Consider the following 16,354-nt stretch of genomic DNA (forward strand, 5'->3'; position numbering starts at 1 on the left):
TATGTTGTATTTCATTAAATACTTTACAAATGATGACCGGAGAGATAGCTTAAAAGGCTGAAGATGGGGTTATATCTTGGTTAGACCTCCGGTGAAGCGGGGCTGGAGCGATAGCGGGTAGGGCGAAAAAAAAAAAAAAGATCCGGTGAAACATAGAGGAGTAATTCCTGAGTAACCCCTGAGCATCGCTAGGTGTCACCCAAAAGCAAAAAAAAAAAAAAGATATCCGGTGAAGCATGGTCCCCCAAAAGTCCTGGGAGTGACCCTGGATACCAATCCAGGAGTTGTTGGCATGACTGGATGTGACCCTAAGGCTAATAATAATAATAATATTACTTCTTTCTTACGCTCCATGATGGTCCAGCTTTTTAGTTTGTCTTAATCTTATTTAATACAACACTTGGGGTGGGTCCTGTTACTAAATGGTATGTGTCTCCTAAATATCAGCAGAATGACTGAAATTATGTCAGACTCCTCTGAGGAACTTCTGTTCCATTCTCCTGTGCTGTTCAGGCCCTGTGGTGGTACTTTCTTGGGGCCACTCTGGTAGTGCTCAGGGGCCTCCAGTAGTGTACATGGCAATGTTTGAGAGACCATGTAGTACTAGGAATCCAACCTGGGTAAGCTGCATGAAAGGCATGCATATTAATCCCTATGCTAAATCTCTGGTCCAATCTTTTGAGGAACTTTATTTATGCAAAATAAAAAGGGCTTTCTCACTTCATGGCACAGCATGTATATGGTTTAGACAAAATACTGACTGCCCCCGATGAAACCCTGATGGCCACAAGCTTCCAGAAGAAAAACCCAGTTAAGGGGGTTCAAGGACTAAGACTCGAGGCCACATGGCGGCAGCAGAGATGGGCTGACCCTTTCTATCTCCTTGCCTGCTTGAGGTCCTAGCTGTCACACCCATGATCTGCTTCTAGGTGCCATCTCAGCGCATCGATGGCCTTGATCCAGAGACTCCCAAATGAATCTCCACATGGATTACCTCGCTACAGAGATGTCTCTGGACCCCAACCATTTACAATTTTAGAATCCAGAAGCTCGCAGCTGCTTTTGCGACCACGCAACCTCTCATGATATACATCATAAGCAATAGTAAATAAATCATCTAGCATCTGTTCCTGACAGGCAGGCTTGAATGGTGGTGGGAAAATTTAAAATAATGGTGATGGGAAGGTGTAATGGTGGTGGGATAGGTGTTGAAAGATTGAATGTAATCAATTAATGTGAACAAACTTATGAAAATAAAATTTAAAAAAATACAGACTACCCTTACAAGGGCTGGAGCGATAGCACAGCGGGTAGGGCGTTCGCCTTACAAGCGGCCAACATGGCCGACCCGAGTTCGATTCCTCCGCCCCTCTCGGAGAGCCCGGCAAGCTACCGAGAGTATTCGATATGCCAGACACAGTAACAACAAAGTCTCCAATGGAGACGTTACTGGGCCCGCTCGAGCAAATCGACGATCGACGGGAGGGCCTTTACCTTTTACCTTTTACCCTTACAAATGTAATTTCTAATAAAGGAGTCTTGTAAGGTACCTGTATTTCAGCTATTGTGATCTTGAATGGGTACTGCCCATAGTGTCACAAGCAAGTATGAATTCTTTTTTTTTATATATCTTTTCTGGGGGCCACACTTGGCAGTGCTCAGGCTTACTCCTGGCCCTTCATTTGGGAGTTATACATGACTGTGATCTGAAGACCATAATGGGATGCCAGGGATCGAACTCAGGTCAGCTGTGTGCAAGGCAAGCACCCTACCCTCTGTGATATCTCCCCGGCCCTCTACTTTTTAAAAATTTTTATTAGTGAGACACCATGAGGTACAGTTGTAGACTTACAAATTTTTGTGCTTGGGTTTTAGTTATACAATGACCAAGTACCCATCCCTCCACCAGTGCCCATTTCCCACCACTACGGATCCCAGTATCCCTCCCACCCCCCATCCCCCCATCCCACCCTGCCTCTGTGGCAGGGCATTCCCTTTTGTTCTCTCTCTCCTTTTGGGTGTTGTGGTTTGCAAAAGAGGCATTGAGTGGCAATCATGTTTGGTCTATAGTCTACTTTCAGCATGCTTCTCCCATCCTGGGAGGATCCTCCCAACACCCTTTATTTGGTGTTCCCTTCTCTATCTGAGCTCCCTTTTCCCCTAGCATGTGTGGCTGGCCTCCAAGCCATGGAGCAAAATTCCTGGTACTAATCTCGGCCATTCTTGGGTGTTAGTCTCCTATTTTGTTACTTTATGTTCCCCAGATGAATGCAATCTTTCTATGTCTATCCCTCTCTTTCTGACTCATTTCGCTTAATGTGAAGTACCACTTGTAGGTAAATTTCATGACTTCATTTTTTCTAACCGCTACATAGTACTCCATTGTGTAAATGTACCAAAGTTTCTTTAACCAGTCATCTGTTCTCCACCGCCCTCTATTTTGATGTCTTTTAAAGTAAGTTTCAGGGGCCAGAAAGAGAGTACAAAGATTAAGGTGCTTGCTTTGTATTGTGGCTGAGCTCGGTTTGATCCCCAGCGCTGCACATGATTCTCTGAGCACCACCAGGAGTGACACCTGATCACAGGGCCAGAACTGCTGGATTTTTCTGATGGAAACAAGGAGAGTCTATGGCCTGTTAAAACTATCGTGGTACAGGAGCAGGCAGATACATAGAATAGTGGGCAGGGTGCTTGCCTTGAACACAGCCAACCCAGGTTTGATCCTGGCCACTCCTTGTGGACCCTCAAGCACTGCCAGGAGCTAGGAGTGATCTCTGAGCTCAGAACCAGGAGTAAGCACTGGACATAGCTGGATGTGGCCCAGAAACAAAACAAAAACCCATTATAGAGTGGGGTGAACAGAACATTTACCTGCAGCTAAGAGTTTACTGTGAAAGCAGGGCCATACCCACTATGTAGTCCAGGCTATCAAACTTGGGCCTCACACATGCATAGTATGTGTTCCAGCCCTTGAGCCATCTCCACCAACAAGGACACAGGTTTCCTGTGGGAGAAAGTATGTTGTCAAGTACTTGTGTTTGGGTTGCTTAGATAACCTGGGATAGAAAGATACTAGAAGGAGATCAAAAGGGGGGGGGGTACTTGGGCTGGAGAGATCTCTCAAAGGGCTGAAGCACATTCTTTGCATGCAGGAGGCACAGGTTTGATCCCTGTAATGTATATGGCTCACCAAATACCACCAGGAGTAGCCCCTGAGCACTGGTGGGTGTGACCCAAAACTCTAAACAAAAAGGAGTAGTCCTTGCCACAGTTCCAGCGGGGGACATTTTCTTTCATGTATTTATTCTATCATTCAACAAATACAAAGTATATGTCAGTTTGTATATATTAATTTATTTAATCTGCATTAAAATGCCATGAGGTAGGTACTCTTATTATTAGCATTTTACAAATGAGAGCACTGAAGGCCAAGGAGAAATATTAAAGCAGGGCAAAGATGTTATACAGAGGGGCTGGAAAAATAGTACAGGGAGCTTGTCTTGCACGTCGCTCACACTCATTCAATCCCTGGCATCCCATATGGTCCCCTGAGTACCATGAGGAATAATTTCTGAGTGCAGAGCCAGAAGTACTCCATGACCATCTCTGGGTGTGCCCCAAAAACAAACAAAAGAAATAGTACAGAAGTTAGGCATTTGCTCTGCATGCGACAAGCCCAAATTATATTCCCTGGCACTATATATGGCCCCCCAAGCACTTCCAGGAGTGATCCCTGAGCATCACTGAGTGTGGCCAACCCTAATCCATGTTTAAGGTCTAAGCAAGTGGCACAGAGAGAATAGGAGGCATAACACATGAAAGGTGAAGCTGTGCCTGGCATTTTTTGAAAAAGAGCAAGCAGGCCAGAAAACCTTAAGTAAATGATGAGGTAAGTGATGCAAAAGAGGGGCTGGAGCGGGAGGGTTTTTGCCTTACATGCGGCTGACCCGGGTTCGATTCCCAGCATCCCATATGATCCCCGAGCACTGCCAGGAGTAATTCCTGAATGCATGAGTCAGGAGTAACCCCTGTGCATCGCTGGGTGTGCCAAAAAGCCGAAAAAAAATGATGCAAAAGAGGTGAGAAGCAATGCACAACTGACCTTGGCCTTGACAAACATTTTCCAGAAGCTTTAGTGTAGTCTCCAGCAGAACCAGGAGTCCCACTGAAGTTCTACAGTTTACATGGAACCTGTCAGCTATGTGCAATTTTATTATTCATTCTTGGTCATTCATTCCTTTTTAGGGAAGGGGAGGCATTCAGCGGTGCTCAGGGCTTACTCCTGTTTCTATACTCAGAAGTCACTCCTGGCAGTGTTCAGGGGACCCTGTGTAGTGCTGGGTCAGCTCTGTGCAAGGCAAGTGTATTACCATTGGTACTATCTCTCCAGCCCTTTTTAAAAAGAAAACTTTTACTTTTGGTTTTGGGTTATACTTGCTAGTGCTCAGAGATCGCTCCTTTTGGAGCTTAGGGAATCATATGTAGTGTAGGGATCAAACCCAGGTTGGCCACATGCAAGGTAAGTGGCTTACCATGTGTGCTATCTTTTCAGCTCTCCTCCCAGTTTCTTCAGTGCTGTTTTATGACTGCAGGTCACTGAGGTTAATGGCAGACTGCTGGTTCTGCCATTAACCTCATGGGGTCTGAAGGGTGAATGATAGAGTGTGGTGTGAGGGATGATGGAAGATCACTGGGTAGTTGGGAGTCTGTGGGGCTCATGATAAGGGTTTGTGATAGCATCTACAAGGAAATTGGGAAGTTATAAAACGGTGACTAATGGCGGGGGTGGGGATCTGTGTGGCGAGAAGTCTATGGGGTAAATGATTAGGAACTTTGGGGAGTGAGAAGTTCTGTGTGATAATTATAGCACCCTATGGTAAATTCATGGGATTGTAGGCTATTGAGGTCTTCATGAGAGAAGAGTCTGGGGTAGGAATGATGGAGATGAACTCCTTTTAAGGTGTTATGTAAGGTGGGCCATCTGAAGTCCATATCAAAGGCTATTTGTGGGCAGAATGGGTTTTTTTTGTTGTTGTTTGGGGACCACACCTGGTGATGCTTAGGGTTTACTCCTAGTTTTGCAGTTAGGAATTACTCCTGGTGCTGCCTGGGGGACAATATGCGATGCCAGGGATCAAACCCGAGTCAGCCATGTGCAATACAAATGTCCCATTGGCTGAATTATTGCTTTGAACTCAATGATGACAGTGTCTTGGAGTTAATGACGGGTTATGTGGGGTGTTTATTTATTTATTTTTTCTTTTTGGGTCACACCCAGAGATGCTCAGGGGTTTCTCCTGGCTCATGCACTCAGGAATTGCTCCTGGCGGTGCTCGGGAGACCATATGGGATGCTGGGAATCGAACTGGTGTCGGCCATGTTGGCTGCGTGCAAGGCAAACGCCCTACCCGCTGTGCTATCGCTCCAGCCCCGGGGTGTTTATTTTTGTGGGGGCCACACAAACAGTGCTCAGGGCTAGCCCTGGGGGTCACTTCCAGCATTGCTGGGAGGACCATGCAGTGTGAGGGATTGAACTTGAGCCTTCTCCTGCATGCAAAGCATGTGCTCAGTCCACCAAACTATCTCTCAGACCCTGTGTGGTGAGTTTTGTGGTCTTTAGAGTAATAGGGATCTTTCAGGTCATGATGGATATGTGGGGTCAGTAGTGAGAGTCTTTGAAGTGAGTGATGCAGGCCTGTGAAGCTGGTGTTTGGGTGTCTAATCAGGAGACAAGAGGCTGAATAATGGGGCATCTGTGAGGGGCCAGGGTGTAGTATTTGTGAGAAATGATGAGGTCTTTGGAGTGAGTCCTGAGAAGTGCACGAACTCAGCTGTGTCTCACCCCTTCCTCTATTCATATGTTGAAGCCTTCATCCCTAATGTAACTGGACTTGGACGTAGGACTTGTAAGTTTTTTTTTTTTTTGCTTTTTGGGTCACATTGGCGATGCAAAGGGGTTACTCCTGGCTCTGCAATCAGGAATTACCCCTGGTAGTGCTCAGGGGACCATATGGGATGCTGGGAATTAAACCTGCGTGCAAGGCAAATGCCCTACCCACTGTGCTATTGCTCCAGCCCCAACTTTTAAGGAGTTAAGTAAGGTCAAATGAGATAATAAGAGGAAAGAAGGCCCTAGAATGATAGTACAGTAGACAGGGTACTTGCTTTGCATGCGGTTGATCTCAGTTCAATTCCTAGCACACCATATGGTCCCCTGAACACTGCCAGGAATGATCCCTGAGCACAGAGCCAGGAGGAAGCTGTGAGTGTCACTGGGTTTGGCTCCACACCCAAAGGAAAATAAAAGAGGAAACAGGGCTGGATTATGGCTCAGTGATATAATCTTGCATATGGCCCTGAGTTTCATCTCTGGAACCACAAAACCAACCCACCCGCACAAACCAACAAATAAGTGACAGCAGGGATTGGTACCAGCAGAGAAAGGCCATTTGAGGCCACAATAAGAAAGTGGTCACCTGGGAACTAAGGAGAGAGGCCCCAGGAGAAAGAAACTGGGCTGACACTTAAATGGTAGATTCCCAGCTCCCAGAACTATGAGAAAAGTTATTCCCGTCATTTAAATTAGCCAGTCTAAAGCTGGAGAGAGTACAGGGCTAAGTTGCTTGCCTTGCATATAGCTGACGCCAGTTCAGTCATCAGCAATGCATGGTCTCCTGAGCGCAGAGCTGGGAGTAGCCCTCAGGAATCACTGTGTGTGTGGCCTCCAAGAAAGAAAAAAAAGTTAGTCCAACTATGGAATGTGTTTGTTTTTGAGTCACACTTAGCAGTGCTTAGGGGCTACTACCCTAAGTTCCATGCTTTGGGGTCACTCACAGCAGTGCTCAGGGTACCATGAAGTGCTGGTATTCAGACCTGGGTCTCCTGCATGCAAAGCCTGCTTTCCAGTCCACTGAGCAATCTCCAGCCTGGTCTGTGACGTTTTTTTAATTTGTTTTTTTTTGGACCACACCCAGCAGTTCTCAGGCTTACTCCTGGCTCTGTGCTCAAGGATCACTCCTGGCAAGGCTTGGGGGACCATGGATTCAACCAGGGTTGACCACATGCAAGCAAGTGCCTTATCTACTGTACTATCTCTCTGGCCCCTCTGTGGTATTTTTAACATGGCAGCCCAAGCTAAGACAAGGAGATTGGAGTGGGGCGGGGTCAGTGAGTGACAGGACTCAATGGGGTCTCTGATGGGGTCAGGGAGGTCATAGATTAGAAGTCTCTGATTATCATGGAGTTCTATGGCTGGTAGAATGGTGGTTTATGGAATAAATGAATGATGGAGGTGTCTGTGGGGTCAGTCATGGGATGTTTTTGGCATTAGTAATGAAAGATCTCTCAGTGTTAGGGTCAAGGTCTTTTATTTCCTGATTTTAAAATATGCCACTGTCATGGACCTCCTAGGTTCTCTTGGACCTTTGTCCCAATGGCTTCTGGCAGGAGCCCTAAACAGCTCCTTTTTTTCTCTACCCCCCACCCTTATCTTTGGTCCTTTTTCATCTCTTCCCATCAGCCTGAGTTTGAGAAATCCATTTGCTTTGTCCCTCCAACCTGTAGAAACAGGACTGCTCTCTCCGGGCCATTAGAGGGTTCTCTGTCAGTTCACCGTGTGAGTCCAGTTCACTGTTCATTAGTTCTGCTTCCTCTTGTTTTTTGTTGTCTTGGTATCCAGCATACTTTGGGCATGGGCGAGTTGCCTCACTGAATCAAGCACAAGGATCCCTGGCACCACCAGCCACAGGGCATTCAGGAAGACAAAATAAAACCAGAAGTAGAGTGGGTGACCCACCTCCCCATGCTGGAATCCATCAATGTACTCGGTCATGAAATAGAGCACATCACCGTAGATCTGACCTGTGCACAGAAGGAGAGGAAAGAAGATACTCTATAAAGACAAGGAGCTATTACAAGGCATCATTGAAGGAATCAGGGCTCAATAACCCCAAGTACTCTAAATTAGGGGCCAAACAGAATACAGGGGTTAAGGTGCTTGCCTTATACCACCAGCTAACCCTAATTTGATTGTGTGTGTGTGAGAGAGAGAGGGAGGGAGAGAGATACATGACAGAGCTCAGGGTTTCCTTCTGACTCTAAGATCAATAATTACTCGTGGTGGAACTCAGGACCATATGGGGTGCTAGTGATTGAACCAGGCCAATCACATGCAAGGCAAGTGGCCTACCTGCTGTAAATCTCTGTAGCCCCTTTTGTTTTGTTCTGTTTTTGACCCTATTTTGAATCTCTGACACCAGATATGGTTCCTCAAATACCAGCATGGGTTAGTTCTAAACACAGAGCCAGGAAAAAGCCCTGAACACTGCTGGGTACAGCCCCCAAAGGAACAACAACTGCACTGCACTGCACTGTCCTCCCGTTGTTCATCAATTTGCTCGAGCAGGCACCAGTAATGTCTCACAAAAATTATGAGACTTGTTATTACTGTTTTTGGCATATCGAATACACCACAGGTAGCTTGCCAGGCTTTGGCGTGCGGGCGAGATACTCTCGGTAGCTTGCCGGGCTCTCCAAGAGGAGCGGAGGAATCGAATCCGGGTCATCCGCATGCAAGGCAAACACCCTACCCTCTGTGCTATAGCTCCAGCCCAAAGGAACAACAACAAAAAATATAATTGAGCCAGAGAAATATCTCAATTAGATGGAGTATGTGCTTTGCATATAGGAGGCCAGGCTGAATTCCCAGCACTCAAGCAGCAACCCCAAGCAGTGAGTTGGAACAAGCCCCTGAGCTCTTTCAGGTGTGATCTAAAAAAACCAAACAAATAAAATATGAAATGCTGTAAGCTAAATATCAGGGAAGTCTAGAGGCTGGAGCAATTGTACAGTGGGTAGGGCTGACTCAGGTTTGATTCCTGGCACCCCATATGGTTCCCTAAACCTACCTGAGTGTAGAAGCAGGAGTAAAAGTAGCCAGAAGTAAGCCCTGAGCACTGCCAGATGTGACCCCCAACCCGCCTTGCGATTCCCACCAAAAAAAATCAGAGAAGTCTTAAAGGGAGAATTACAGAAACTGCAGTTGAGAGCTTCTGAACTCAGTTAAGTGTCTCTCTCCAGAACTTAAGGAAACTCGAAAATCAGAGAATTCAAGACAGCTGTGGGTTCCAGGACTCGAGAACTTGTGTTTCTATAACTAAAGACAACAAAAAGGTGCAGAGCACAAAAGGATAGAATCCCAGAGGAAGATGGGAACTCAGAATTCCAAGCTGGGAGGATCATAGAGGTTTCTCACCATCCTGGGCCACCCTTACATAAGTGAGGTGGCTTGGGATGGAAGCAGAGGAGAAACAGGCATGCCCACTTGAGCAGCCCACAAACGAGCCTGGCCATTCCAGAAGTATGTTATTCAGTCTGCCTCAGCCTCGGGGATATATGACTGTAGGTAGGGTGTTCGACTTGCACGTGGTTGACCTGGGTTCTATCTCTGGCACCTCATACGGTAATCTGAGCCCCACTGGGTGTGGCCCCCAAACCAACCAACCAAACAACCAAACAACCAAAAAGTAGTTGACCTCAGCCCCGAATGGACACCAATGCAACATTCCATCAGCAGGGACACCCCCCACCCTGGTCAGTGGATCCACCATTAGTCCCTCCAAAGTCCACCGTGGACCCCTTTTCTCACCCATTGAGACTACAAGCTGTAGGACAAAACGGAAGGACTGTTGGCGGAGAAAGGCAATCACCACCCAGAGACTGAGCGGTCCCCAGAGACAAGCCGTGATGGTCTCCATGCTGATCACAAAGTTGTCATTGCTGTGAGAGAAAAGACAGAAGTGGGAGTCATTGGTGTCACTGTGCTCTGCTCAACCTCCCCACGAAAACAAACAAAACAGGTCTCCATTGACAAGAGACAAAGACTTACAGAAGGTAGCGGCTGTCTCCCATGGAATATTCTTTCCCTAAAGAAGATAAGACACATCCATGAAGAGGAACTCCTTGGATGAGGCCAGAGCCCATGTAACACAGTTATGTCATTACCCCTCTGCACCTAATTTCCTTGTCTGCGAAATGGGGTGGCTTGTTGAATTCTAGACTTTTGAGCCTGTTTACAAGCAAGCACATGCCAACTGGAAACAGAAGCACGTATTGCTGTGACAGCCTGGTAGTTGATCAAGGTTTGTGCACTAAGCAAAGGGCAATATGTAGCTGATAGAGTGAATGACTAACCAACAAGTGAATGAGAGGAAGATCACTCCTGGCAGGCTTGGGGGACCCTGTGAGGTGCCAGGGATCAAATTCAGGTTGGAGTGTGCAAGGTAAGAGTGACAGGGTGGACAGTTAAAGAGCTACTCCAGCTTTACCATCCCGATACAAATACTGAATGCCATGAACAAACACGATGACCTCTTAGTACCTGTATTGTAAACCATAATGCACAAAAGAAAAAGAAGAGAGTAAGATGGAAAGTGCCTCCCATAGAGGGAGGCTGGGGGTGGGGTGTGGGGTGTTGGGGGATGGAGGGAGGGAAATAGGGGACATTGGTGATGGGAAATGTGCACTGGTGGAGGGATGGATGCTGGATCATTGTATGACTGAAACCTAATTATGAACAGCTTTCTAATGGTCTATCTCATGAATATTCAATTAAAAATTTAAAAAAGAGTGACAGGGTGGAGAGAAAGCATGGCAAGAAAGGTGCTTGCCTTGCATGCAGCTAATTTAGGCTTGATCTTTGATACCATATAGAACCCTGCCAGGAGGTACCCCTAAGCACAGAGCAAAGAGTAATTTCTGAGCACTGCTGGGTGTGATCCAAATCCCCTTCCTCCAAAAAGATGAGTGAATGAGTAAATAGAATAAAAAAATATATAAAAGTAGGTGGAAAGGGGCTGGGATATGTTTGAATAGTAGAGTACTTGGCCTGCAAGTAAGTAGGAAGCTCTGGTTTTGATTTCTGGAACCTCACATTTCCCTAAGCACTGCCAGGCATAGCACTGGGTCAGGAATAGCCCCTGAGCACTGCTAGGTGTGGCCAAAAATTTTTAAAAGGGAGACTAGAATATATTCCCCCCAGGATTTACAAATGGCCACTGAACACATGGATGATGTTCAAATTTATATGTCATTAAGGAAAACTATTACCATAACAACAAAGCACTCGCACCTTTTACAATCACTAAAAAAATTTTGTTTTAGTTTTTGGGCCACACCCAGTGATGCTCAGGGCTCATTCCTGGCTCTTTGCTCAGGAATCACTCCTGGTGGTGCTCTGGGGACCTTTTGGGATTCTGGGGATTGAACCCAGGTTGGCTGCATGCAAGGCAAACGCCCCACCTGCAGTACCATAGCTTCGGTCACTGGCTCTGCACTTGAGGACACTATTGGAAGGCTAAGGGTATCCTTTGGGGTGCCAGGGATGGAACCTAGGTGGGCTGCATCAAATGCAATTGTCTTGCCCTTAGTACTATCTCTCCAGTCCCAACAAGAAACACCAGACGGGGACTGAAGAGATAGTACAGCACATAGGAGGCATCCCTGCACACAGCTGACCCAAGTTCATCCCCAGCACCCCACAGGGTCTGCCAAGCCCGCCAGGAGTGATCCCCAAGTGTGGCGCCAGGAGAGGAGTAAGCCCTGCACACCGCTGAGTGAGGTCCCAATCAAAACAAATAAATAAATAGATCATACCAAGTGGAGGCAAGGATGTGAAGGGGCTAAGACACTCTATGCTATAGGTAGCACTGAACTTCACTCTCCTCGCATTGTTCATCGATTTGGTCGGTGGGCCCAGTAACGTCTCCATTGTGAGACTTGTTACTGTGTCTGGCATATCGAATACATCATGGGTAGCTTGACAGGCTTTGTCATGCGGGCGAGATACTCTCGCTGGCTTGCCGGGCTCTCCAAGACGGGTGGAGGAATTGAACTTGGGTCTGCCGGGTCAGCCGCATGCAAGGCAAACGCCCTACCCGCTGGGCTATCGCTCCAGCCCATGCTATGGGTAGGACTAGAAAAATGGCACGGCCATATTTTTCTGATTTTTTTTTTTTGGTTCAGAGGTTATACGCTGTAGTGCTCAGGGCCTGACAAGGTGGTTTTGGCTGGAGAGATAGTACAGCTAGTAGGGCACTTGCCTTGTACATAGCAGACCTAGGTTTGATCCCCAGCAATCCACATGTTCCCTGAGCAGAGCCAGGAGTAAGCCTTGAGTACCACTGGGTATAACTCCAACCCCCCTCCAAAAAAAAGGAAAAAGAAAATAAAAAGCATGGACTTTGAGTCATCTCTGGTGGTCTTTGTTTGGTTTATAGACACACCTGGTCCTACATAGGACTGCTTTCAGCAATGCTTAGGGAATCATGAGGTATCAGTGACTGAATTTAGGCCTCCCATATGCAAATAATGTAGCCTAGCCCTTGAACAGTCTTCCCAGACCAGTGCAGCCACTTTTGACAACAGCTGGCTGCTTTTCATAAATTTATTTATTTTCATTTATTTAATTTTTTTTGCTTTTTTGGGGTCACACCCAGCCATGCACAGGGGTTGCTCCTGGCTCTGCACTCAGGAATTACTCCTGGCGGTGCTCAGGGGACCATATGGGATGCTAGGAATCGAACCCGGGTCGGTCACGTGCAAGGCAAACGCCCTACCGCTGTGCTATCGCTCCAGCCCCTGCTTTTCATAAATTTAAACTCACGCCTACCACGTGACTCAGCCTCTCCACTCCTCCTCCATGTTTACTGAAGAGAAATGAAAGTAGGGGTTGTAGAGATAGCACAGAAGGTAGGATGCTTGCCTTGCATTTGGCTTACTCAGGTTCAATCCCTGGCACCACATATCGTTCCCCAAGCCCTTCAGGAGTGATTTCTGAACACAGGGCCAGGAGTAATCCCTGAGTATCATAGGGTGTGGCCCAAAAACAAAAAAGAAGTGAAAGTAGAGGTCCACATGTAGACGTATGTAAAACTAATCATAGGGAGCAGTTTTATTCATGATACTCCAAAGGAGTAGTTTATAACAGCAAAAGATTGAGGGGGAATGCCGATCAGTACCAAACAAGTCAAGTACTTTTGTAATATTTGTGCTTTGAAGATTTTGATTAAATGATGAGGAGCCATCTCATTTAAAAAAACAACAACTGGTCAGAGCAATAGTACAGCGAGTAGAATCCTTTCCTTACATGCAGTCAACCCGGGTTGAATCCCTGGCACACCACTTGGTCCTCTGAGCCTGTCTGGAGTGATACCTGAGCTCAGAACCAGAAGTAAGCCCTGCGTGCTGCCAGGTGTGGCCCAAAATCCCAAAAAGCAGTGCACATGCTTGGTATGTAGGAGCCCTGGGTTCAAATCTTGGCACAACACAGTCCTTCAAGCACCACTGGAAGTAGCTCTGCATACTACCATTTTTAGCCCATAAAGGAAAAGAAAAAACAAAGTTCAGAGTGTATAGAGCTAGAGGGCTAGAGAGATAGATAGTACGGTGGGTAGGATGATTGCCTTTTATGTGGCTGAAATGGGTTCTATCCCTAGCAACACTTATGGTCTCCTGAGCCCTGTCAGGAGTAATCCCTGAATACAGAGCCAGGAGTAAGCTCTGAGCACTGCTGGGTGTGGCCCCAAAACAAAATAGACAAACAAAACAAACCACCGAAATGTATAGCTCCTAAACCAGAGCAATAATAAGACAGGTGGACGTTTGCTTTGTACTCTGCAGACCCAGGTTCATCCCTGACATCTCATGTGGTCCCCTGAGCAATACCAGAAGTGATGTGCAGAGCCAGGAGTAGCCTCTAAGTATTCCCAGTTGTGGCCTATTTTTTAAAAGAGTATACAACCTGTTGTCAATTTGTGAAAAAGGGATAAATAAAAATAATGATGGGCCGGAACAACAGTACAGAGGGTAGGTCACACAGCTGACCCATGTTTGATCCCCAGTACCACATATGGTCCCCCAGCATTGCCAGGAATGATGTGCCTTAACCCTTGTACTATCTGTCTGCCCCCTCAAATAGCTAGTTTTGTCACTCGTGTGTTGGGTAAGTTAAACATACCCCTGGAAAGATTACTGAATGGATAAACATGTCAATACAGCCCTGCCCAGACAGTTCCCTTCATTCAGCAAAGAGCACAGGACTTACAGAGTTGGGACAAGAAGGCTTGGTCCCCCAGAAGATCCCTGTGGTAGAGGCTGAACCAGCCTTCAATGACCATGTGAATGAAGCCACACACGGCAAACCAGCATAGGGACATTCGCCTCCAAGTTCCCAGTGGGATGACTGCAGCACGACTTGACAGCAGCCATGTAGTCACAACTAAGACTCCCGAGGCAGAGAAGAGACTAGCCAAGATATGCCAGGTGGGGCGGTCATTGGGCACGAAGTTATCCAGCTGCAGGTGGCGTGGCCAGTATGGATGCGAGGGGCTGGCATTGGTGGCCATGTCTCTATGGACTTTCAGTCTTGCGTGGAGAATAGAAAGGCACAAAAATGGATCAGAAGAACCTGGACAAAGAAAAAGTACTGCATAAGACCATGAAATCAAAGTCAAATTGAGTTAAAAAAAAGTCAAATCAAGTATTTTATCACAAGAAACATAAATGGGCATCCTTTTCTGGTAAATTGACTGGAAAACTGGATTAAACAGATTATAGGGCTACCATGTGATTCAAGTTGTTGAGTACATTTTGCACATACAAGACCCTGAACTCAACGCCCAGCATTATATAGTCGTCCCCACACCCCGTTCCGTACCACCACCAGGTGTGGTCTCCACAACAGAAAAAAAACCTAAGAATAGAATTAGATGCGGTTTTAGGAAAATGATCATAAGGTCAAACACCACAGAAAGACTGAAGGCTTGCTTCAGCCCTTCTTGAGCCCTGTAATGTATGAAACACAGGAAACAAACCTGAGACACCAGCCTTTAGGGTCACTTTGGTGGAAAGACACAAGAACTAGGCCTGGTTCCTGCACACGTTGCTCATAGTCTGGTGGGGGAAACTGGAAATCAAACACGGTCCCCACCCTCATTGGTCAGTTTGGCGGGAGAGGTGGTTCAAGGACCTGCCCAGATCCCGGCTTTCTGGAATCAGATAGCTGGGGGGAGGGAGACTCAAGATTCTGAACCAGTCCTTCCCTCCCTAGGGGGAAGGGGCAAAGTTAATTTTGGGAGACTTAAGAGATCAGATTGGTTCTCTTCCTTGCAAGGGTCTGTATGTTGCGACGATCACCTGGGAAAAGAGTCCCTCCTGCCAATCCGGAAACCACAAGCCAGAGGAGAACACGGTGATCAAATTCTGGCCCTCACATTCAGCGTTCAGAGAGCTAAGAGCCTTTGGGTGAAACCACATGACGGCACCAACATCCGTCAGAGGAAAAAAGTGGAAGGAAGGAGCCTTGCCCAAAACGCGGAAAGAGGAAAAGGAAGGTCAAATTCAAAGACCACCAATGAAAACTGGAACCCTTTGATACAACTGCCCAATGGGAAGAAGGTGCGGCTGTGGTCTCGACTGACCGCGCGGGAGCCGCGGGGTCCGGGTGTGGAGTCGCGGAGAGTGTCTTGCGCAGGCGCGTAGAAGAGTGCGGGGTAGCGGAGGCGGTGCGGGAGGGACAGAGAGAAGACGGGTCTCGAGCTGAGTGCAGGCAGTCTAGTTATTAAGATCAAGGGATAAAAGCGGCAGGCCGAGCGGAGACCACTCACCCACCAGCGCGTCGCAGCAGCCTCTCCCACGGGCTCCCAGCTTTCTCTAAGTTGCCTTGCAGTATCTTAACATCCCTAGTGAAGTCCCATCCTTTTACTGGGACTACGTCTTACAGATAGGACCAATGGAGGGACTGGGAGTGTGACCGGTGCCGCTTCCAACCAATGGGAGCTCTCTATGTGCTGCTGGCCCCGCCCCCACGCGTGGTGCCATTTTCGCTGTTGGCTGAGACCGAGTCAGGAGTCTTTAATCTGTCAATCATACCGGAAAGCAGTAAAGGTATTCAGCCTCTCATATGCTGTCGAAACGGCACACCGGAGAGTGTCCCCTCACCTTTGCCCTAGATTTCTAGGCGAGCCATCTATCATTTCCTGGATCAACCCTCAATCCTGAGTTATGGGCAAGAAAACGAGACAGCCCACATTTTATCATTCCCTCAGCCTTCAGAGCACCTTGATTTTAGCAGCAATAATCCTCACCTCTCTACCCGTGCCAACTCTAGAGACAATCAGAATCCTTTAGTCTTGAGCCAATGGGCACCCAGACAGAGCAGTCAGTCAGAGCCAGGACCCACCCCAGACCCCGGAAAATTCGAACCCACAACCTCTGTCCAACTTTCCATTTGTTTCACTTTCTCTTCACTTTGCCCAGGTCAGAGTAATCTATTAGAAAGCATCCCTGCTTTTTCTGG

General features: G+C 47.2%; 1 protein-coding gene across 1 annotated transcript; it reads right to left on the reverse strand.

Moving 5' to 3' along the window:
• Positions 1–7,350: 7,350 nt before the first annotated feature.
• EBP (EBP cholestenol delta-isomerase) lies at positions 7,351–15,866 on the reverse strand. The gene is made up of 5 exons (XM_056128597.1): positions 15,663–15,866; positions 14,102–14,464; positions 9,887–9,923; positions 9,647–9,777; positions 7,351–7,860 (listed from the first exon to the last, which is right to left on the reverse strand). Exons 2-5 carry the CDS (start codon positions 14,400–14,402, stop codon positions 7,637–7,639), a joined length of 693 nt encoding a protein of 230 aa, XP_055984572.1. The 5' UTR covers positions 14,403–14,464; positions 15,663–15,866; the 3' UTR covers positions 7,351–7,636.
• Between the last annotated feature and the right edge of the window lie 488 nt (positions 15,867–16,354).

This window comes from Sorex fumeus, unplaced genomic scaffold (assembly GCF_029834395.1).
Source record: "Sorex fumeus unplaced genomic scaffold, SorFum_2.1 ptg000065l, whole genome shotgun sequence".
In the NCBI taxonomy this organism is placed as follows: domain Eukaryota; kingdom Metazoa; phylum Chordata; class Mammalia; order Eulipotyphla; family Soricidae; genus Sorex; species Sorex fumeus.